We start from the raw sequence: 24,987 nt of genomic DNA, 5'->3' as shown, positions 1-24,987 counted from the left end.
GATTGATGCGGAAGTGCCGTGTTGCTCAGGTCAGACATAGTTTTTGAAAGACGAACCAAGCTGCGGATTGGATCGTCTTATTTGCCGATCGGTCATCATTCCGAAGATTGCATGTGGATCCAACAATCCTCTACTTTTTTGCTTTGTGTAGTCTTTTTGATAGTGATGTAGCTGGCTGTGCTTATGCGAGAGCTGATAGTGATGTAGTCGATTGTGCTTATGTGATGAGCTGATAGCTATTGTACTTAAAAAAAAAAAAATTGTTTGCTTAAACTTGCATAACGGCTAAACCCTCCATTATGTAAAACCCTCCTGCCTAAATCCCACTTCCCGATGCCTCTGGGCCTGTTGTCTGCCCTCAAACCCTCGCCTCCCCGACCCGCGACGGCTTTTCTCCTGCATTGGAGCTTTCGGAATGGCTGCCAACTGGCGACGACGGCGATGACGACGCCTCGAGGACCAAGAAGCCCGCCTCCTTCGCTACCAAGAACGTGACCGGAAGGGCAATGCCCGCGGTGCCATGCCATCTCTCTGCTTCCCTTCTCCTCTCATCTTCTTGGCCGCCATCTTCTTCTCCCGCTCTCGCCCCTTCTGCATCCCTTCTTCCGTCGAGTCCATCACCCGTGTGACCCCTTTTGTCGGTGGCATTTACGGCCTTGCCTCCTCTGAATTCGGATCCCCCGAGGTGGCTTCGTGTAAGTCCTTTATTTCCTCCCGATCTTCGTGTGATTACTGATTCAGGTTTAAAGAAGGCATAGATTCTTGATCGATTTCGCTTCTTTTTGCCTCTTTCATGGATTATCTGATGAGTTCTTGTGGGTTCTCGATTCTCGTGTTTCAAGAAACTAGAACCCTAAAGAACATTACCATCAAGAAAAAAAATACTTTGCTTTATATATATATATTAGGATTAAGAGTCATGGGGAGTTTTCGTCTTCTTTGACTCTATCTGATCTCATCTTCTATTTGCATCGAATTTGATGTAGGTTTCATCGTTCCATCTTTCTTAAAGACAATAGGTAAGAGATTAGAAGTCGCTGGGTTTCTTTCTCGGTCAAGAGAACATAAATTTGTCTTTTTTTCACCCTCATTGTTTGGTTTAGTGTAGTATGCGGTGTAAAATTCCTGGATTCTGAAATTTGTAGTTGTTTCGCTGTAATGTTATTTCCCCAAAATTGATTTTTTTTACCCCTTTTTCTGTGCTGTATAGAAAAGTGGAAGTAGTGGATCTCCATGTCAAGTTGGCTCTTGGCTGTATTTTGTGCTCCTTGGGGTGTTCTCGCGCTCTAATGGTGGTACGCTTTTCTATTGCTAACTGTGTTGTATCCAATGCTTGGTACATAAATTTATCAGTTACCAGTTTCTGCAGAATGCTTCAGTTATATAAATTGCATCTTGATTGTTAGCCATTGTAATTTAACTTAACCTACTGGGAGTTCTTGATGCCATGCTTTCTGGGTTTTTCTTTATGTTCTTGTTATTGTTTAAGATAGTTAAGATGCCGTTGATTTGTCAACAGTACATGTCTGTTATGGTCTCAAACAAGATATACAATATTGTTAGCATGTTTTTAGTGTCTGATATATAGATGACTTTTTCCTCTTTTGAATGATTTCACAAGAGGTCCTTTCTGAAGCCTAGATGTGATTTGGTGATAGCATAAGCATTTGTGCACTAGAGAGGGACCTATTGTGGTTAGATACTTGTGAAACAAAGATGGCTGCCTTCCTTTTTTTTTGTTTTTCTGTATGTAAGGGTTTTAGTGAGTCAATGGAATATAAAATTTGGTTAGGTTTCCACCACAATAATCAAAATTGTGTGCGATGCTTAGGACTAGAGATAGTTGGAAAGATCATTTCAATGGATCAGAAAAATGAAGATTTTATAACTAAGTTGATATAGGAACATGTGAGGAATGGGACCAGTAGCTCTAGGAGGACACATTTCTAGGGAGAGATATTTTAAGATGTTTGAATTTTCTGCTGACTAGTTTCCTAGCACTTCGATGTTGAAAGTTGGTATCCTTTGCATGAGTGATGTGGGAGGTGGTGGTTGGTCCTAACAGTATGGATCTAGAGTTGGTATTAGACTTTAAAAGGATTTAATGCGCGAATGCTCAAAATATCATGCTCGCTGCTGAAAACCCTTTATTTGATTATGTTTTAAAACGTACAGGTTTAGAATGCAATGAAAGGACTGAATGTGGAGAGGCGCAGGAGGTGTTAAGAGATTAGTGAGGTCTAGATATGGATTGGTATGAGAAATCTGATATTTTAGAAAATAGATGAATCTGAAAAAATAAAATAAAAGGAACCTTGAGGGTCATTACATTGTCAGATTTCTGAGAAGTTATGGGATATGATAGGGATTAGTGATTAGAGGATGAATTGATCACATGGAAGGCGAGGCATGGACTTGAATGAGAAAGTTGAGATGTATTTGTTAAGAAATAGAAGAATAAGAAAACAAAAAAAAAGGAAGGAACCTTGAGGGATGCTGCACCCCTGGATTGCTAAGAAGTTACTCTTAGTTTTGAAAGAGTCACACTTTTGAATCATGAAGTTAGATCAAGGAGAGGAAAATATTTTCCTTCTTGCTCAGAATCGCGCGTGTGTGTCGCAATGGAGGTTAGCAATTACATAGTGGGAGGATGCTGAAAATCAGTGCATTGAGGTTTCTTCGAGGTTTTGGCAACTATGTTGGGTTTAGGTTAAACTTTTTGACATGGATTTGGAATGGATTTCTTACAAGTTAGAGCTTTGACTCAATTTGGCTCTTGGGGATAGATTTAAAAATATAAGGTTTTTATTTTTGCAAAGCTAGGACCAAAACTTTGTGAAAACAAATATGAAAATGGGTGAAAAAGATGACTTTATCACAACAACTTCAGATGTTGCCCATATTGGCGGCTATTGAAGCTGCTTTTCACGATGGTGGCCACAATAAAAGCAATTTGTAGCTATTGCTCAAGGTGGCAGCTATATCAGTAAACCTTGTTGTTAACACTAGATTGGTAGAAATTACAGAAATAAGAAATAAAAGAAAGAACAAACTCCCCTTTTCATGATTGCAACATTCTAAATTCAAAAACTAAAATTCAGTAGAATGTCAAGAACTTGACTTCTTTACAATTACAATGTTTCCTTGCATTGCTAATTTTGCCTCTGAAGGCTTTTCGACATTTATGAACAGTCTTGAATTTAACAACTAAACACCCTTTTGCTATTATAAAGCTTTCTTATGTTTATTTTTCTGTTAATACGATCTTTATAACCTTAGCCTCTGACAAGCTAAACTTCACTTTTAAAATTGCAAGTTTTAAAAATGTTCTTTCATATAAAAATGATACTTCAAAAAGACTTCCATTTTACCAGTTTAGTAAGCAAAGTGTATGCATGATACTAAAATTTTGGAAATAAACAAATTTAGGTTCAAAAGAATTTTTTGGAATAATAAAGTTTTTTGACCTTGATTTTTTTGTTTTAAAAATTAGACCATTATCTTTTTAACAACTAAACTCCCCTCTTGAAATTGCATGTTCGGAAAGTCAAAAATGTTTAGGTTCAAAAAACCTGTATTCATTCATATAGTTTTCCCATGTTACAATTTTGTATTAAAAAATATATTAGTAATATGTGAAAATTCTGCTTCTAAAAACTAAGTTTCACAATTGAGATATTTTCAAAATACAAAAAGTTAGTCCAAAAGAAGTCTTTGCAATTATGAAGTTTTCTCAAATCTCTCTTTCTTTTTCAAAATTGATATTCTGTCATTTGCGAACATTCTTATTTGAAGATATAAAATTCTCTATTGGAATCACAATTTGCAAAGTTCAAAAATTTTGAATTGGAAAAGTGGTTTTATTACGGATAAAATTTCATTGAAATACATTTTGTAGTTTATGAATGCTATTCTTTCAACTGTTAAGAGTGTACTTATGAAATCACATATTTCATAATTCAAAAATCTTAAGTTTGAAGTAAAGTTTTTGAAACTAAAAAAGCTTTAATGACCTTTATTTTTTGTTTGAAAAGTTGGAGCACTATACTTTAAGAATTGAACTCTCCTTTTGAAATTTCATGTTTTGAAACTCAAAAAAAAAATTTCGAACAGGTTCGCATTCATAAAGCTTTCTTATGTAACCATTTAGTATTGAAAGTGATATTTTTGTAATTTGTGAACATTATCCTTTTAAAACTAATCTTTGAAATATGATGTCTTAAAATTTAAAACTTCATCCAAAAGAAGGGTCCACAATTTGAAATTTTTCTCAATCCTCTTTGTTTAACAATAATTTTTTTGTCATTTCAGGATATTTTCATTTTAACAAACAAACTCCTCTTTTGAAATGACAATTTTGAAATTAGAAACTTTTGAATGCAAAAAATGGTTATGCCACGATAAAAGTCACTCGCATTGATCGGACTTTTGCTGTTTTTGAATGTTCTTTTTAAGAATTAAATCATATTTTTGAAATCCTGCATTTCAAAATTCAAAAAGTTTTATTTTTGGATTAAGGTTTTGAATTTTTAATATGTTTTATTTCATTTTTTGTTTAAAAAATTGGACCATTATCTTTTTGGCAACAAAACTACCCTTTGCGATAGCGCATTTTGAATTTTAAAAAAATTTCAATAAGGCTGTTGCAACCATAAAGTTTTCTCACATTATCATTTCATGTAAAAAAAAATATTTCTGTAATTTATAAACATTCCTCTTTTAAAAAGCTAAATTGCGCTTTTGAAGTCATAATTTTTGAAATTCATAGCTTTGTCCATAAGAAGTGCTCATAATTAAAAAGTTTTTTTGTAAATCTTTTGAAATCGCAATTTTCTAAGTTATAGAACTCGAATTTGAAAAAATATTTTTCTACTTATAAAAGTTCCCTTGCATTGGCCAAATTTTATTGAATATATGTTTTGTAGTTTATCAATCTCCTTTCAACAAGTAAACTTCATTTTTGAAATAACAAGCATCGAAATTCTAAAGCCTTAAGTTTGAATGAATTTTTGGAATTATAATTTTTCTGCGCTTCATTTTTTTTTTAAAAAATTGAAGCACTACCCTTTGAGCAACTAAACTCTTCTTTGAAATTGTGTATTTTGAAATTCAGAAATTTTAGGTTCAAAAGAAGGCTCCACACAAATTTTTCATGGCATGATTTGATGTTAGAAGGTTGTTTTTGCAATGAAATTTCTTGTTTAAAAATGTATCTTTACTTTTGATATTAGATTTTTTGAAATTCAAAAGCAAGTACGAAAGAACAATTGGTAGCTACAAAGTTCTCTCAAATCTCACTTTTATTTCAAAACGAGTTTTTGTCATCTTGGCGAATTCTTATTTTTAACAAATAAACTCGTCGTTTTGGAATCATAACTTGCGGAGTTCGAAAGTTTGAGTATGGAAAAAGGTTTCACACTGTTTCTTCATGTCGATGAAGTTTCATTGAAAAATCTTTTACAGTTTTTGAATGTTCTCCTTCAACATCTAACCTGCACTTTCGAAATTACATATTTGAAATTCAAAAATTTTAATTTTGAAATCAGATTTCAAAGTTATTTGGTTTGTTCAAAAATTCGAGCATTACCTTGTTGGTGAAATCCTCTTTTTGCAATTGCATGTTTTTGAAATGCAAAAAATTTAGGTTCAAAAATGGGGTCCCCATAAAATTTTCTAACATCACAATTTCATACCAAAAAATATTTCTCTTTGGATTTGTAAACATTCTTATTTTAAAAATTTAGCTCCACTATTGATTAGCTACTTTCGAAATTCATAACTTGGTCCATAACAAGAGTTTGCAGTTACAATGTATATTTTTTCTTTGAAAATAAGTTTTTGTCATTTTTTTGCCTTTTTTTTTGTTTTCTCTGGGTGAAACTCATACTCGTATAAAGATGACGTTTAAAATATCTTGTTCTTTTTTCGAAAGTGTTTTGTGGCAGAGAAGCAAAGAAATGATGTATAGAGATTGTTGCAACATAAAAAAATTGCATTGTGTTGAAACTAATAGAATCTTAGTTGTATTTGCTATTCGGAAAGTCTTAGGTTTACCAATTCACGTCCTTGTACATTTTCTCAACAGTTAGGGTTGGGGAATAAAAGAGAAAATAACTTATATAGTAATTCTTTAACAAATCTTATAATATATTACAAGAGCCATGTAATGGCAATATTAGTACTGGGTCTACTTATCAGATTTAGTTGATTGGAAACTTTTTCCAACTTCCTTACAAAGCATTTGAATTATTAATAAATTTTTAGATGTAATTTAATTTAGAAAGATTACGTACGAATCCTTATTGAATATCTGGTTATGCTTCTCTCATAAAGTGAATACTTAATTACACATCTGTCATTTGTTTGGATGGAAAGAAATTCAAGTCCCTAAATTATTAATTTCACATGAAGTCAGCGAATCTCTCGACAATGATAGAATTGTTTATACAAATAGATTTTTATCTTAGCATGCAGACAAAAGCATTCAAAGACTTTAATTAAAATCCATCATTTGCAAGTCTCTTTTTCTTTATTGGAAATACGCTTTCTCAGTCACAGCTTATTCTAGAAGTTAACAACCAAGTTAACGGCCATCCTTCTCTATTTTTTCTTTTACATGTTAACAAGCAGCCTTGTCTATTCCTTATCGCAATATGTATAACTGTGATGATATGCACAAATGAGTTTAGACCCATATATGAGTAGGATAGATTTTGGGTATTTAGGGTTAACAAATTCAAATAATACATTTCGGTTAGTATTATTGGATGGTGTTTTGGGTTAATGCAAATGGTATTAGGATGAATCTAGTGGTCCATGGCCTATGTAAACTAAAGAATATCATGAATTTTTTATATAAAAGAAATTCTATGTATTTTCGCTCCAGGCGAGGTAGAAAGAAACTCGCAACGAGCATGGGTAGGCACCCTGTCAAGTCTTTTTTTTTTTTTTTGCTAGCAACACCCTGTCAAGTCTTCGTCGCACAATAAAACCAGATGAAGCATTGACTACCTTAACTAACAATGCACGCGCAAGTTAGCAGGCATCGTGGTCTAAGAACCACACTTGCCATCCGGGTGGAAACTGGAAATTCTAATCCAAAGTGCTGGATCAATGACGTTGTATAGGCTCATAACGTCAAAGATGAACTAAATACCATCATCAACATCAAAAGGTAGCTGTAGCACTGTTAGGTATAGATTATACACAAATGTGCATTTCAGCAGAAGGGATAAAAATATTCAGTCAAACAAATATGATTCTCGACATGTATACATCAAAATTTGATAAAAATGTCCACGCGAATATTACCTTGCGATTTGAATGGAATTATTATTGAAAGACAGAGAGAAAAAAAAGGAAAGAGAAACTCATGGTGGTTGCATAGAAATACTGAACATATTGGTATCCTCAACTCCTCATGAACATGAAAATGATTTGAAGTGTCTGCTGGTGTGTCAGGTGTTCTTTTTGACTGCCAACTCCATTAGCATGTTCCTCTATAGTCGCCATCTTGTCACATGCATCTTTACCTGCTCGATTAGACCAATAGAAGAAATAAACTTCTAAGAAAATCAACACCTCTCAAATGTTCAAATTTGTTTGGAAGGATGGACTAGATGAGTGGTCTTATATTTGAAAATTTAAGGAAAAAAAAAAAAAAAACTCAAAACTCACCTTGGATCCTCCGCATCTTCTGGTGACCTTGTCCCTATTCCAAAGAAACCTTCTTCGGGATAAAGAAAAGAAGTTTGGTTCCCTGAGTGGCAGTTGCTTTATAGCAAAAGCCGTGTAGGATAAGAAATGGATTTGATGATCAAAAAAGCAAAAAAGTAAAATAAATTTTCGAAATTGAAATACGAACAAGGTATTCTTTCTCAAAAATTAAAAAATCGTAGATAAATGGACCTATTTTAGCCATCGTGACATCATAGAAGGGACAAAACGAGGATAAAAGAACAATAAAAAAGAGATGGAACGGAAAGCTAGATAACTCTTTTGTGGTAGTATGAAAATTTTATTTAAGTAAACCCGTAAAGTCAAATGCATTGTTTGTAATCTATATCTTATATTGTGCTTATGAGATTGAACCAATATTATTTTTTCCCAAATTGATACGGAAAATCACTATGATCATATGACTAAGGAATCATTTAGGTAGTTTTCTAAAAATTAAAGTATATATTTGAACAATGCCGTGGATTGAGTAGCTTCTTATGTGGCTAATTATATTAGCTCAGTGTTTCCGTAGTTCTCTCTTACAGTGTCTCAATTGCATGATTTGTTGTACTATGACTCTAGTGGTTGCATTTATTTTTCATCCCCTTCCCCTTCTCAAAAGAAAAGAAAAGAAAAAGAGCACACAGTTGAAGACTTTCTGAAAAAAAAAGGATAATATGCAATGTATATATTCTCTTTTCCTTTTCCATTAAAGCAGCATTTATAATCTTCAAAGTAATAGTGAAGATTCAGTGAGATGTGGGAAAAATTTTCTTGGATTGTGCTTTCTATGATGACATGCAGGAGTAAACAGATCATACCGAGCCAATCAAGCGTATAGCCCAAAACGTGGAGCTAAATTGTCGTATATGATTATGAGGCCGTTGACGAGATCCTGAAGCAGTTGACGTGTTGGATCCGAACATCAGAGCCCTCTCGTTTCTCGTTAAAAGACATTTCAAGTTTCGCCAAGCCTACTGCGTGTATTTCAACAATTCCCTAGGAAGACTCGAGCTAATTGGCTTAACAAGGATCCATTGATCGGCTGAGGCCTATATATATATATATATATATATATATATATATGTATGTATATATTGGATTCCTTTTAGATTTAATGGATGCTAACCTAACCAAATTCATTAGCTACTTGAAGATCAAAAGAAATGAAGTGTCACGCCTCGAACCTACGCCCGAGTTCGGGCGCATGATACGGCCAGACACTTTCTAGGGCAGAGCTCTAGAAAATATGCGAGGTCTGAAAATTTAATACAACCTCAATATTCGTAATCAACAATGATCTGAATTCATACCGATAACAAAGTTGATTCAATTATAAAATTTGATCATCCAATCAGTATCAGTAATGTTTTATTTAATCATCCTCTCTATCCGTGATCTCAACCATAGTCATGTACTAAGCAATCTGCAAGGGTTGTGAGCTTTATCACCCAGTAAGAATTACGAATTGCTACATCATAAGTAATAAAAATATAATCAATTAAAAATACTACATAAATAAATATTGTATCATTACTCAGAAAGCTCATAAATAACATTTACATAAGTTCTCATTATTATCCTTTTTTTTGGTACATTATTATCTTTTCAAACACACACACACACACATATATATATTTGAAATATAATCAATTGTTCAACAACAATTTTTTATATTATGTCATTCATTTTTCATTAACTTGATTTTCAGATTTTTTATTAATTAACTTTCAGATTTTGATTAATCAAAATTATGACTCAATTCAAGATTGATATCGTACTATATTATAGCCTGTGGTGGCTATTCCAATGCTTTAGCCTATGGGCCCTATCAAGATTCCATGCATAAGCCCGTGATGGCTATTCCCATGCTTTAGCCTATGGGCCTTATCAAAATTTCATGCATAAGCTCGTGGAGGCTATTTCACGCATAAGCTTGTGGTGGTTTCTAATGTTTCAGCCCATGGACGCTATGACGAGATTAATCCAAACCATATTTTATCCTTATGATTGATTTGTTACTTTTGTCAAATTAATAATTTTTTTCAAATTCAAGATATTTTTATTTATATAATCATATTCTCAACATCTGATACGTATAATAACTACATAAATATATTTATACTGAAAATCATATAAAAGTATATCGTCATATGCCAAATCGATACAAATCTCACGATGCAAATCCAGCAATACAAACCAATGAACATAATAAAACTAGGGATCAGGTATAGTGATTTTTACCTCTGTCGCAATCTAACACAGTTACAACGCTACCAATCCACACCTAATATATCCAGTCACTTTAATATCAATATAATAATTTATTCCTTATCAATCAGTCGCCATATTAATGAATTAATTATTCGATAATTACCTAATTTTAGAGTCCTAATATTTGAATTATCCATATTTTCTATTTTTAATTAAAAATTAAAATAAATAAAGGGTCAGAGTTTTACCTCAATTTAGAAATTTAAGTATACAATCTCATTGGGCTTCTTCTTTTCTGGATGACTGCAGCCCCATATAAATCGAATTATTCGAATCGATTAGCACAACGTAACTCAATTCATCTGATCAAGAAATATATATCCACTCAAGAAAAGAATAATAAATCAGAAGTTATCAATTATGGATCTAAAGGTAGCTAACAACAATCGGGTGCACGACAGATAGGGTCGATTAGGTAGCAAAGTCCAACAATCCGGAGCGGTCCGTTCTGGCTAATCACGCTAGTCAAATTATGAAACAAGAATTTGACCATGATATAGGTAACACAATAAAAACTAATGATGATAGAGTTTAGTAGAGTGCTCGGCAATGGTTTGGGTAAGACTAGCGTGGCAGGTGGTCGCAGCGACACTAGTTCAGGATCCTCTACTGGGGTCGATCTAGGTCTACAATAAAAATATCTAAGACTCTATTACTAGGTCATAGAATCATGCGAAGAGAGAGAAACAAAGAAAAAAAAAATCAAGAGAGAGATATAGAGAAGAGAGGAGAGAGAAAGAAGAGAGAGAAGACTCTCTTCTTCTTTCTCAAAAGGTGGGAGAGCTCGATCTCTCCCTCTTCTTCTCAGATGGGGGGTGGCAGCCTAAGGTGGTCAAGCTCCGGTGAGGAGGCCTTCAGTCGGGGCACCACCGACGTCGGCCGGCGCGAAGAAGGGAAGAACTTAGAAAAATCATGGGAGAACTTGGCCTAGATCATAACCAATCTTTCTTTTCAACGGCCACATGATCTCAAAGCTCTCGGAAGATAGCGAAGCTTGGCCTATTCCATCGGTCGGCAGCTGCGGAACTCGAAAAAAGAAGATGAAACAGGGCACTCCTATTTCGGATCAAATTCCAGCGATTTGCCGGCTCAAATCAACATGGCAACAGCTCTAAATCCAGGAAAAGAGAGAGAAAGAGGTGTTGGGCAATTATCTCGGTCTGACGAGGTGTTTCGGTGGCCCTTTGTGGCTATAAATCGAGAAGGAGACTCGGAGAAGGATCGTTGAAATCGATGGCAGATAGTTCATTACATGAAGATTTGGTAGCAGATAGTTCATCATCTAAACTTCCACGGGGCAGGATGTCTTGTTCGATGGACCCTGGGAGTAGAGCTGATCAAAACCCAGGCCGGGCCGGGCTCGGGCCGGGCTCTACAGCAGAAATTAGGCCCGATGGCTATGCCCAGACCCGGCCCGGCCCGACTGTCGGGCTTAAATTTTTGTCCAGGCCCGACCCGACCTTATAAATCTGGTCTCAGGCCCGACCCGACAGGCCCGACCCGACAGGCCCGATTTCTTTTTTTTGGAATCTAGAAATGGGCCAAAATGGCCTAACAGCTTAATGGGCTCTCTAAAACTGGATGTATTTTTCTATCTTTATTTTGTTTCTCCAATGGTTAATTGGTTAATGTTAACCATATAAGTAGCCTATTTCAAATAGATAGTGTTGGTGGTGGTTTCAAACTTTGTAATTTGGATATATCTACAAATATTAAAAAAGAAAAAATTTGCATCTTCAAGCCAATAGAAAGAAAATAAAATGTATGAAACAACACTATTGTCCAGCTGAGAATTACAACCCAACAATAAAAACTACAAACTTAGACAATTACATATTTAGACAAAATTCAAATTACATTGTCCCATTAATATTATAACAAACATGCATCTTTGTGCATTCAAAAGTAAATGTAATCATAATTCTTGAAGCCACTTCCATAATAGAAAACTGTAGAAGAACATCCTTGCATCTTCTAACTCTCAAAACCTACAAACATAAAATTGAAATATTAGCAATTGTTAATGATTGAACATGAATAATTATTAGAGTTATTAATAGAATATCTAAATGACCGAACCATGTAATCCCTCTTCCAGTCGGCAGTCGGCACCTCCCCCCCCCACCTCAAAACCCGGCCCGATGGGAAGCTCCGAAGTCCCCACCTCCCTCCCTCTCCGAGTTCCGACTCGGAACTTCCGAGCTCTCCCGCTCCCCCCCCCCCCCACCTCTCCCTCTCCGAGTTCCGACTCGGAAGATCCGGGCATCCGGGCTTGACTATGAAGGATTTGGGCAAAATTCATCCGGGATCAAAGAGGAGGAGGAGGAGAAAAAGCTTACCGGTGACTCGGTGACCGGAGCCGCGGAGGTTGCCGTCCGGGGGAGAAGGACGCGAAGAGCTGCCGGTCGGTCGTTGAAGAGGCGACGACACCGAGAGGAGCGGCGGCTACAGGGAAACCGGCAGCAACCGGCTACAGGGGCCGGGGGCGACTATCAGGAAAGGAGGGGCGGCGGCTCTCAGCGAGGGAAGGGGGGGCGGCTCTCGGCGAGGGAAGGGGGGGGGGCGGCTCTCGGTGAGGGAAGGGGGGGGGGGGGGGGGCGGCTCTCGGCGAGGGAAGGGGGGGGGCGGCGGCTTTCAGCTAGGGAAGGGGTGGCGGCGGCTCTCAGCGACAGAAGGGGGGGGTTTGGGGGGCGGGGTCGCGGCGGCTCTCAGCGAGGGGAGGGGGAGGGGGGGTTTAGGATTTAGTTTTAGTTTTAGGGTTTCTTTTTTTTAAAATATTATCAGTATTTTATAGTCGGGCCGGGCCGAACCGGGCTTTTTTTAAAGTGTCCAGGCCCGGCCCGATTTTTTTGGTCGGGCCGCTTTTCCTGCCCAGGCCCGACCAACGGGCCCTTTTTCAATGCCCAAGCCCGAAAAATTTCGGGCCGGGCGGGCTGGGCGGGCCAGAAGGCCCGTGATCACCTCTACCTGGGAGTCATCTTTATAGCAAATTCTCATTTTTGCATAGCTTTATCTTCAATTTTCTTTGCATCATCTGCTAGGGATGAACAGAAAGGCCATATTTTCAGAACATCGAAATCACTCAACAAAAGACATCACACTTTTCTTCTTTTTTTCTTTATAGCAAATTCTCAATTTTGCATAGCTTTATCTTCAATTTTATTTGCATCATCTGCTAGGGATGAACAGAAAGGCCATATTTTCAGAACGTCCAAATCACTGAACAAAAGACATCACACTCTTCTTCATTTTTTCTTTGGAAAAATACGACGAAAATGTGCTGCGCGCCATGCAGCATAGAATCCAAATCTTCTAATATACACATTTAGCACTCGAAAAGAAGGGGTGCCGACTGCGAACCGAGTTGGGTGTTGTTGAACAGTTTAGCACTCGAAAAGAAGGGGTGCCGACTGCGAACCGAGTTGGGTGTTGTTGAACAGTTACGTGCCATTTTAGGAGCAATATCACTACAAGAAAATACACTTTCAATGATCACTTTCGGCGACTAAATAAATAGTGGTCGCTGTAAATAAGGTTATTTGCGACCAACATCCTTATTAGTTACTGAATGTTCTACACCGACTAAATGCATATTTGGTCGCGGAAAGTCAAAACCAAGTTGGCAAGGTGGAGGTAAAACGTTTGGCGACTAAAGTTTGGTCGCTGAAAATAAGGCTATCTACGACCAACATTCTTGTTAGTTACTGAATGATTGTCCTACACCGACGAAATGCATATTTGGTCGCGGAAAAGCAATACCAAGTTGGCATGAGTCCAATATTTCGTGCGGGCTGGAGATAAAACTTTTGGCGACTAAATTTTGGTTCTTAAAGGTTCACCTCCAGCGACTAAAAAAAATTTAGTCCAGGAAAACTTTTATGAATGGCGCCTTTTTCCGATGAAAAAATTGGGCAGAATGTTTGAGTTTTTTAGTGACCAAACTTTTGGTAGTGGAAGGTTTTCGTAAAACCGAACGATGTTGTACTAGCCCCTGTAAGATGCTAATTTCTAAGTTCCAAAAAAAAAAAAACTGCTTATTTTCAAACGGTGCCGTTTAATACCTTAATTCACTTAGGCATATCCTCGTCTCTTCGGCTGAATCTCAATCCCACAACTTTTCTTCATACTTAAATTCTTTTTTATTTTTATTATTATAATATAAATTTAAAAGCTCGAGCTTGGTGCTTGACTCCTTGTCAAATAAATATACGGATCGACAGGATACGCGGCATGCGGACGTGGGAACGGGAATCCGCTTAGAAATATATAGAATTCTTGGACATCCTACGGGCAGGATCTTTTTTTCATTAGCCCACCCGCACGGCGGATCGAAAATCCGCTTAGAAATAAATTTGCACGCATCCTTGTTAGTTACTGAATGATTGTCCTACACCAACTAAATGCATATTTGATCATGGAAAATCAAAACCAAGTTGGCGCGAGTCCAGTATTTCGCGCGGGCTGGAGGTAAAATTTTTGGCAACTAAATTTTGGTCCCTAAAGGTTCACCTCCAGCAACTAAAAAAAATTTAGTCGAGAAAAGTATGCATGTAGGGGACGTCGTGTGAGAAACCAAACAAACCTTAATTCCCTGTTCCTCTATTCAGCTTTAACTCTTTGCCTTCATCCGTCGCGGTAGTTAATTCCTTCGCCCGTTCGCCGTTCCCCTATCCAGAATCCCAAATCCCTCCCACTCGGTGCTAGCCAAGCCTTCTTCGCTTTCGAGTTCCTGCCCTATATCTGGAGAAGAGGAAGACCCTATCCGGCTACGGCGGAGGAACCTCTGGAGAAGACCTTGTCCGGCTGTCTGCACGCCCGCGAGTCTCTTCGGCGTCCCAAGGTATGTCTCCTCCGGAATTTATTTTAGCATAGGCCGGGAGGGCTTTTGTAAGAGGGTAACGAGGCCGGGCTTGAGGGAGAGGGAGAGGGAGAGGGAGAGGTGGGGGTTGTCGGGAGATTTGGAGGCGAGGAGGGAGAAGAAGAAACCCAGGAGGGCTTCTCCTCCTTCGCCGCCGCCGCAGCCACTGCGGAGGGCTTCTCCTCGTTCGCCAGGTCCATTCTGGTCAGGGCGGCAGGGAGAGAGAGCGAGGAGGCAGGGAGAGAGAGCGACGGGGCGAAGGGGATTTGGGGCGAGGGCCTTTTCTTGGGCCGGCAGGGAGAGAGATCGAGGAGGGATTTGGGGACAGTAGTTTTGTTTTGGGTGGAGAGAAAGAGAGGGGAGGGATTTGGTTGGCTTGATACACGTCTGAAGCCGCTCTTATCTTTCATCCCTTCACTTTTTTGGTTTTGGTCTTGGTTTTCCTTCCCTCACGTTACTCCTGATCCAGCTGGGCCATCGGGAAGAAAGATAGGGGGATTGGAGATGGACTTCTTAGAGGGTGGAGATTCTTTTAATTTTATCCTCTTTGTTTCTTCTCCTTTCTGTTTGGGTTGAATAGTTGCCGTGCTGTGATGTAGCTTGGGTACCGAAGGGGAGATGGGAGATAGTGGGATGGGACTTCTTTTAAACTAATTATTTTTTCATGCTTCTATTCAAGGATTATATTAAACTGAAGAGGCTTCTTGTCTATCTTTGTTAGATTCATGCATCTTTGTTGAAATAGTATACTTGACAGCTATCTATTTTCATATCATTTTTTTAACTATTTTGTACTTATTAAAATTTATTATTATTATTATAATAAAAAAAAGAAAAGGCCTCATTCACTGAATTTGTCTTAGGCCCCCAAATGTATTGGGCTGCCCCTGGTTTTCTGGCGCAACTTTTTTTTTGCAGGATACAAAAATAAATCTATAAACTAATCAATCTAACTTGATGAAGTACTTTGTAGGTCAGTCAAAATGGATAAGAGTTGGATGACAATAAAAAAATAGAATGAAGAGTAAAGAGTATAGAAAAGGGGTGAAGTCTTTTATTGAATTTACGGTGGCAAATTTATGCTCAGCAAATGATATTTGGTGTCCTTGTGTCGAGTGCATGAATGTCAAAAAATAAAGCATTCAAGTTGTCAAGATTCATTTGATGTTGAAAGGAATCTCGCCTTCTTACAAGACTTGGGTGCAACATGGAGAATCTATTCACGTGCATCAATCTTGTGTTTCAAATGATGCTAACTGTGACAATGGTGGAGGTGTTGAGGACAGAATGGCTGGGGATGGCACCGATGATAGGGACAAATTGTCTAATATGCTGGAAGCTGTTTACATGGGTGCTTTCATGAATGACGATATTGACGAATTGCCTAATAACTTGGGGAGGGAGGATGCACAGAATTTTGATAAGTTGTTCGATGATACTCAACGACCCGTTTATCCTGGTTGCAAAACTTTTACAGTATTATTATTCGTTATTAAGATGCTTCATATTAAAGTGTACAACCAGTGGAGCAACTCCTCTTTTGACATGAACATGAAGATATACAAGGAAATTCTACCGGAGTGTGATAAGTCTGTTGCATAGACCCTTTATGAAGTCAAGAAATTTTTACGAGATTTGGGTTTGGGATATGTGCTAATTCATGCATGCAAATATGATTGTGCTCTTCTTTGGAAGGAGAATGCGAACCTGGATAAATGCCCTATATGTGATGAGCCTAGATATAAGCTGAATGAAGGTAACGGTAAGAAGATCCTTCATAAAATTTTACGGTACTTTTCCCTGACACCGAGATTGAAGCGCTTATTTTTGTCCCTGAAAATAGCTGTAGATATGAGATGGCACAAGGAGAAGCGAGTGGATGACGAAACATCAAGACATCCGGCTGATGGGGAGGAATGGAAGAACTTTGATCGGCAACATCCTGAGTTTTCCAAGGATCCGCGGAATGTGAGGTTAGGGCTAGCCATCGATAGTTTCAATCCTTTTGGAAATATGAGCACATCGTACAGTATGTGGCCCGTTATCGTGATGCCTTATAATCTTCCATCTTGGAAGTGTATGAAAGAGCAATTTTTAATGCTGTCATTGCTTATTCCCGGAAAAACGGCTCCCGGTAAAGAAATAGATGTTTACTTGAGGCCATTAATTGATGAGTTGAAAGAGCTTTGGAAGGATGGCGTGCAAACTTATGATGCCTCTAGTGGAAGTACACTTAGAGCCATGATATATTTCTCTAATGATCTATCTATAGCAAAGTTGAACACATTTTTATGTTAATGAAAATCGTCCATTTTTATCTTACATGCTTCTGTTTTTTATGGAGAGTGTGATGTACTTTTTATTCCATATTTCTTTATGGCTTAATGTAATGTATATGTTTCATTTTTATTGTGAAAGATGCACAAAGTAGGTAAAAAATTTGTGAAGCCTATGTGCTTGTCTTAGAAGCTGACGGGATACGAAAGGCAAAGGCAAAAAAGGATTGAAATGAACTCAATGAGATTAGAGGCTCTTGGCATACCGGGCATGTCCAAGGCATTGTTTGGTTCAAATCAGAATGGTAATGAAGGACCGAACAAGATTAGCAATGGCAATGATGATGAAGAGTATCTGCCATCTAATAATGAAGGACTGAATTCTTCTGGAGAACATTTGTTAGATTCACGAAGAACTCGATAGGAAGGGTAATATACCCGAGGGAGAAATCTTAGCTATGCCGAGGCACCCTTTAGCAGATGCTGAACTTGTGCCCGTGATGGCTGCCCAACCTACTATGCTCCCCACCTTTTCTACCCAGCAAACCCACGAGCTTTCAAGTCCACCTATTATTACCAACAGCGTGGGTGAGAAAACTCATCTTTCTGAATCTTGTTATTGCTAAGATACTCTTGGTAAAATGATGGCATTTCAGTGGTTTTGTGTTTTTTTTTGCGTTCTTTTTGTCCATCACTAGCAAGTTTGTCTTATGGCCTAAAGTATTTAAGTATTTTAGCAGGTTCATCATCAAAGCACGTGCGGGGTAAGACAGTTGGGAAAGGATTTGATAAGCTCATTGCCTAGAATGGCGGAGAAAAGCTCTATGTTCTAGTACTTGATGAGTGGAATGTTTTATGTGGTATTAATGCCCCAAAGGTAGCCAATCTGTTGGGGGTATATATTAGAAGAATGTGTCCAATTAAGGGCATACCAACGTGGCGGCATGTAGACGAGGCTATTCAATCTGCTATCATACAATCTGTCCTTGTAATTATTTATTGCACAATATTTTTTTAGGTACTTGTACTAGTTGCATTGATCATACTACATAATGATTTTACTTATGTTTTTAGGACAAGTTCAAAATCTCGGATGATTATCATGGCAATCTAGTAGCTCAGCAAGCTGTCCACAGAAAATGCTACAATATTCACAGAAATTGGAGGCACAATATGAAATTGCATTACAAGCATCTTAAGAACGTCTTACATGTGGACCCTTATAGTCATCCATACGAACATGTGACTCAAGAGGATTGGCGCCACTTAATTGACGATGTGTGGAAAAGCAAAGAACACAAGGTAACTTACATATTTAGTGCTTCAGAGTTTATAAGTAAAATATTTGATCATAATGTTTTCTTTAGATTTTTAATTTGTATTTTTTTGAAGGTGAGATCAAAAGCTGGCAAAAAGAATAGGAAAAAGCTTGAGTACAATCATTGTTCAGGATCTCGGTCATTTGTTGCAACAATGATTATACCGGTAATATGTTTCTGAGTATGTACTGACTATATTTTTAGTGAACTGCTTATGAAACAGTCTATGGGATTGTTTTGGCTATTGTAAAATAGACAATTTGCTGCAAGTAGATTTTTTATTCTAGTTTGCTACAAGTATATTTTTGGAATCCTTTTATGCAAGTAGATCTGACAGTTATTCTAGTTTTCTTATTATGTAGTGGCTATATGCTAATCTAAATTACACTTTGCAACCGAAGTTTAATAGTTGTGAAACCTTGAATTTCTAGAATTCTATAAGAAAACTCATACCAAGAAGAATAAAGAGTGCATTGATCCTATTTGCGCCGTGAAACATGTAGGTATCTAAAATCTTAATAATCATTTAAATCAGTTTCTGCTTTTGCAAGGTTATATACATTTAATTCTGTTGTTACCTTTGCATTGACAGTCAAAGATGTTGAGCTTGCGAGAAGAATCTTCCCAATCCGGTCTGCAATTAACATCAGAGGAGATGTCTAGGTAGGCACTTGGAAAAAGGAAGAGATACATTCTTGGATTTAGGGTTGGGCCGAAGCCCTTTTCATCTTCTTCCACACCTAGTCGTGTGTCACAAGACCATGTTGGGGAGTTGCAGAAACTTAAAGCTGAGATGGAGGAGATGAAGATGGAGCGTGAGGAGCTACGGAGGCAATTGGCGCAGGAGAAGAGAAAGTGTGAGGAGGAAAGGAAAGAGCGAGAGGAAGAATAGAAGCAAATTGCACATCTTACAAGTTTGGTTACAGAGTTCTTAAAGAAAAGACTCAAATGCACAAGTCATCTATCCATCATGATGAGGCCATGTATTCAACTGGTGGTACAAATACTCGTTGGTATGTATTCTCATTTATATTACGTAGGTTATTTAGAGATTTTGACCAAATTAAGCGAAATGTCATTGGGAACTTATACTTGAATTTTAGTTTATTATTTTTTACATGTGGTTATTGATTGTGTATTCTTTTTTGCTTTCTCAGATACATGGTGGAGTTATGAGCATGTGAAATCTAGTTTTTGGTACATGGATAACTTTTGTTCAGATGATCATGGTGGAGTTGTCTACAAGCAGAATCCAGTTTTTGGTATAAGAATATTTTTGTCTACATGATGGTTGTTTGGATGAATAGCAAGATTAGATATTTTGAAATTTTTAATTTACATTTTGATGTGTTTGGTGATGATTATCACCTTAACATATGGTATGGATGAAACATTGTGATGTATGGTTAATAGGTATGCTTGACTTTAGACTTATAGATGATGATATTTATAATGAATGATTATGGATTCTCCAACATTGTGTATACTTCTATTTGGATGAACAAATGTATTGTGCAATATGGATATTGGATAGGCTGTGTTGGTTGTACAGGATTTGGAACGAGCCCAAAAATAAATATTAAGCTTATAATTTGAATTGTTAATTAAATACAGGTTAATATTTTCTGCCACCAAAAAATATTTGTTGCTAATGCATTCCAATACATTCTGCGACCAAACTATTGGTGGGGGAAGATAGACATTCAGTGACCATTTTTTTTGTAGCGGAAGACAAACATTCCACGACCAACTATTTGGTCGGCGTTGAAATTAGCGACAACAGATTTAGTCGCTGAAAATTTTCTTCGGCAACCAAACATTGGTCGTTGTTAGTGTACCTTAGGTGATCACGCAATATTGGTCGCCAAAACCTTTCAGTGACTAGGGTTCGGCGACGAAGAGTATGCTAGTCGCGAAAGGTTTCGGCGACCAAATATGGTTATTCGGCGATTAGAATCTTAGTCGCTGAATATGTATTTTCTTGTAGAGATAATATTTGATTTGAAGCTTATTACATAGATGAGATTGGATGGTAGCTGGTTATTCATATTGTTCTTGTATTATTTCTTGCCATCTTTAGTAGATGGAGTTGCAAAGATATGGACTAGGCTGTAGCAATTTCCTAGAGATCATTCATATGCAGAGACCTTTTGAGTTCTTCACCAGCCCTTGGGCGCCATCTTACGATCACCAGTGGGCATCCCAAAATGATTTAAATGGCATGCACAAGTTATGCATCTTTTTGCTGCTCATCAAATAGCAAATTGCCATATCAGCAGAACATAAACAGGCAAAGAAACGGAAGGTTTCTGATTCCATCACCCCGTTACCAGAGAGAAAAAAAATTATAAAGGAAAAAGAATTGGAAAATATAGCCACTAATATTCATCACCAGAACGGTAGCAGCTGGTGATCACGCCGTTGATCCAAGAGCCCACTTACAAGGAGGAGGGCGTCGAAGGACTAAATATATAATATTGTTAACTATTTAAGAGCTTAACATAAAATAAGATTCAAACAGTGAATTAGATACTTACTGCTGTAGAATATCCGCATGTTGGTGAGGGACTGTGTTGCTTTTCAGGTTATCTATATCTATCGAAAAGTTAATAGGATAATTGACTGGGTTGTTTTATATGTAACCCAACACTTTAATGACTTGCCTTGGGATAGTTTTGAGACTCCCCTCTTCTTCCTTTATGTCAACTTTTATTTTTTTTTTTTGGATGTATTCATATTAGAGCGGTATGGTTCATAAAAAAAATAAAATAAAAATTCAGATATTGAGTTTATTTTATTATTTATTTTTTTAAAAAAATAATATATTTGATATTTGTTCTATTATATAATCTAAACTCCAAAATGAGGTGCTTTTTGTAGCTCCACAGTCTGCATATCTTTTCTTTCCTCCTGAGCATGAAAAAATTCATGCGCTTCACCTAGCTGCGCAAAAGTCCATCACTTGGGGGGGGGGAGGGGGGGGGGGGGGGGGGAGGCCTGGAAAAGGATGGTTTTCCACAACACCTGCAATAATTTTCCTTTTGCTGGAGAAAGATGCAAAGAAAAGATAATGCGAACTGAAAGCAACCGTATGTATCTCCCTACTTCCCGGTCATATAGTTTAGAGGCAAAGAAAAGTCTTTTCAAAGCCAAGTTTTCTAATCAGTTAAACAAGTTGACAATGATAGCTCGTATCCATATTCGCCAGCTGTCCCTCTATATGGAGTGAAAATGAGTTGGTAATTGACTGAAGAAGATCATCAACTTTAAATTTCAAACGAACCAAAACATGAATAAAGTTTCTACTTCACAGCAATTCTGCAAATAGATATCTAGCCATGGGACCGCGTCAAGGGGCTCCAGGGCCTGATCCCCTATTTATTCAGCCATATGTTGGCTTCTCCAAGATGGCATAGAGAAAACATAGCTCAAAGTTGGCGAGAAAACGGAGTTTCACTTTTGTGGCTGGGCAGCTTTATAAAGACGGACATAAATATTGATGGTCCACCACCCACATTGGGTTCACGAGCAAGCAAATATGCAAGGACTCAGAGAAGACGGAGTGCATATATATATATATATATATATATATATATGGTGACCAGTGCTCATCTACCTTTTCCTCTCAAATTTTCCTACGGGCTTACATTTTAGTTTCTATTCCAAAACCTTGGCGGTCTTGGTCTTGTTTTCCTCAACTTCTTTTAGAAAAAGAGTCTTTCAGGCCATTAAGATGCGCTCAGCACTCACCCTTTCCTTGGATACCGCGTACTAAACTTTCCTGTCTGCGTATAAAGTCGAGATTGGTGCATGCAAGTACTCTCTTCACGTGGACTCGCGGAACCGACGATGTTGGCTGAGGGGTGTGTTAAGCTTTCCTTCACTCGAGGAAAATATCCTTTGTGGCTTCCTCGCATCCACCGTATAGGCCGGAAGGGTACGTCCAAGTGATAAGGATGAGCTCGGCGTAATCATTTGATGTATGAAAACTACTGTATTTTTACATATGTTTTAGTTGCAAAAGTTCATTTCTTCATATGCATGGTTGTTTGATTGACGAACATGTTTGCATCCCTGTGGGCTATTTCACATATACAGGATTTAGTTTACCACTAGCAATAGGATGGCCATGTACATGTACATACGACGTTTATATCTTAGTTGATTTAAAGTCCTAAAGTCTTCTAGCTATATCTGTTATGGGAACTATCATTGTTGACTTATGACAAGAAGCCTTTTTGATTTACTTTTTTTTTTAATCTTTAATTTGTAGCAATAACTATCTTCGTGGTTATGGTAAGATTGGCAGATCAAGCAGACACTATCTTCGTGGTTATGGTAAGATTGGCAGATCAAGCAGACACTATCTTCGTGGTTATGGTAAGATTGGCAGATCAAGCAGACACATGCACCCTCTTGACGTAGGTTTCGCAGGTTTAACCATTTCTTGAAGGAGCTAACGTGTCAACTCATCAAATCGTATATTCTCCTACGGGCACGCGGTACTCGTAGATTACTAGATTGGCAATACGTTATGCTCATTCCTTAGCAAAAAGAATGTACAAGATTTTAATATTCAAGAAATCAGCACAATAAATACGCATGTGTAAGTGGAAAGTGCTACAGCATATGAGGTACCACGAACCCATGGCCGAAAGGCCTCTAATGCATTCAAGTGTTTTAATTGCATGGGACTGCAAAAGCTAGAACCTACCATAGAATTCCAGCAGGGGGGGGGGGGGGGGGGGGGGGTGGCGAGCCTTATCCATCACTATTCAATGAGGTAGATGGCCCTAGTATTTGATGTTATAGCCCCACGCTTGGGAGTAAGACCCGGTGTCTAGTCTTTTTGATACATCACACCTAAAACACTACATCTACGTTGCATGGTAGGGCTCACGCATAGGGCCATTAGTGGTACTGCATAACGCTATCGCCTAATTTCTCTTATTTTATTTGCAGCCAATGCGATCGGAACACGGATTTCCACAAAACAAAGGGCTTAATTGCACTATTATAAAATTAGTCGGATGCTTAGTTGCAGAACTTTAGAAGAGATTAGCATAAGTTTCGTGGGAGAATGTGGGAGTGTCGGCACAGATAATGTTGTGCTCAATATTCGTCTCTTAAGAAGCACAATATCATCATCATTTTCTGTTTTCCTCTTTTCCGAAGTATAGATAGAACATCTTCTCTTCTTGGGAAATATCCTAACTATAGAATATGGAAACCATGAGCATGAATAGGAGCCCAAATATAATCTGTTTAATTAACAACATAGTCTACCAATTCATGCTTCTATATAAGATTTAGACCATGGATATGTTTATCCCTTCGAAAAGAAAAAGGAGTTAGACTATTTAATTTTTAGTCGGCCACTTCTTGAACTAAACTCTTTTTGGGAGAGAATTATCTCTAAGCCATTTAGAGTGTACAGATGCGATAACAAAACTATAGTTTTGATCTTACAAGGTCTTTTTTTTTTTTTCCTTTCCTTCTTCTATATATCAGTCTTAAAATTTACAAATCATATATTGAAGCTTACTAATTACAGCTAATATGCACATCAACAAGCAGCAGATCATCCTCAGCACAGCACGTCTTTGAGGAGCTTGTACCTGCGACCGGTCGGCTTCGAGGAAGAAGCACCGCTCTTCCCCCGGTTCCTGCTCTCCTCCTGGTCGCCGTTCTCTTTGACCTTATTGCTGCTCGGACCATCTCTTCCTGCGGACTTCTTGGAATGGAGCCCGTGTTTCTGACCGCTTCGCTCTTCGCTCAGGCACCAGTCGCACACCCCAGCGGTCCTCTCGTCATAGTAGTTGGTGCAGTAGCTACGGATTCACAAAGAAAGAAGATCGCGCGTAAAGCCATGAAGCTTGGGAGAACATAATAAGAATAGCACAGGTTAGGTTAAAAGATGAGGGCGTATATACGAGTGCTGGATGCGGGAGTGGCATCGGATGCATCGGAAGAGCTTGTCGGGGAAGCCGATGTCGCCGCACATCGAGCAGACGACGTTGGCGTTCGCCATGGCTATGTAGGTGCCTAACTTGGACACACACACACACACAGAGAGAGAGAGGAGAGAGACGAGGGGGAGGATGGAGGAAAAGGGGAGGGAGGAAGAGAACGAAAGCCAAACAGATTGCAGCAGGAGAAAGATACAAAAGAAGGGAAAAAAAGTTGGTTGTGGGGTTGTAGATATAAATAATACTGTATTTGCATGCGTATCCTCATGTTGAAATGCAGGGCTTTGATCGCTCCATCCAGTCGTCATCGAGAGAGAAAGACTCGTCCTGGAGTCTACGTGGAAAGACAGCTGTGTCCTCGTGTGGTGAGTTGTACTTCTAGCAGCGTACTACGTGGACCCAAGTAGGACCCCGTGGGCCTCAATCCCTTCCATGTGCGCCGCAAGCCTGTTTGCAAGTTGCCAACATGGTTTGATTCGAGCATAATTCAGAGCCATCCAGGCGGCGCAATTTGGGGGCCGAATGATAGGGTTCAGTTTGCATCTTTCGCGCTATAGAATGATCGATTTTTT

The 24,987-nt window shown here is 38.1% G+C and overlaps 2 protein-coding genes across 2 annotated transcripts; one reads left to right on the top strand and one right to left on the bottom strand.

The window, feature by feature from the left end:
• The first annotated feature begins 270 nt into the window (after window positions 1-270).
• On the top strand, window positions 271-19,921 carry LOC120107300 (uncharacterized). The gene is made up of 6 exons (XM_089929714.1): window positions 271-695; window positions 987-1,295; window positions 18,202-18,429; window positions 18,520-18,612; window positions 18,878-19,459; window positions 19,604-19,921. Exons 2-5 carry the CDS (start codon window positions 1,290-1,292, stop codon window positions 18,938-18,940), a joined length of 390 nt encoding a protein of 129 aa, XP_089785840.1. The 5' UTR covers window positions 271-695; window positions 987-1,289; the 3' UTR covers window positions 18,941-19,459; window positions 19,604-19,921.
• A 3,587-nt stretch (window positions 19,922-23,508) lies between these two features.
• On the bottom strand, window positions 23,509-24,775 carry LOC103716548 (uncharacterized). Its single transcript, XM_008804584.6, has 2 exons — window positions 24,380-24,775; window positions 23,509-24,277 (listed from the first exon to the last, which is right to left on the bottom strand). Exons 1-2 carry the CDS (start codon window positions 24,721-24,723, stop codon window positions 24,034-24,036), a joined length of 588 nt encoding a protein of 195 aa, XP_008802806.4. The 5' UTR covers window positions 24,724-24,775; the 3' UTR covers window positions 23,509-24,033.
• Window positions 24,776-24,987: the final 212 nt, after the last annotated feature.

The sequence above is a fragment of the Phoenix dactylifera genome, chromosome 3 (assembly GCF_051530095.1).
Source record: "Phoenix dactylifera cultivar Ajwa chromosome 3, Ajwa_hap1_PhDact_Kaust_v1.1, whole genome shotgun sequence".
In the NCBI taxonomy this organism is placed as follows: domain Eukaryota; kingdom Viridiplantae; phylum Streptophyta; class Magnoliopsida; order Arecales; family Arecaceae; genus Phoenix; species Phoenix dactylifera.
This window is presented reverse-complemented; position numbering and strand designations above follow the sequence as displayed.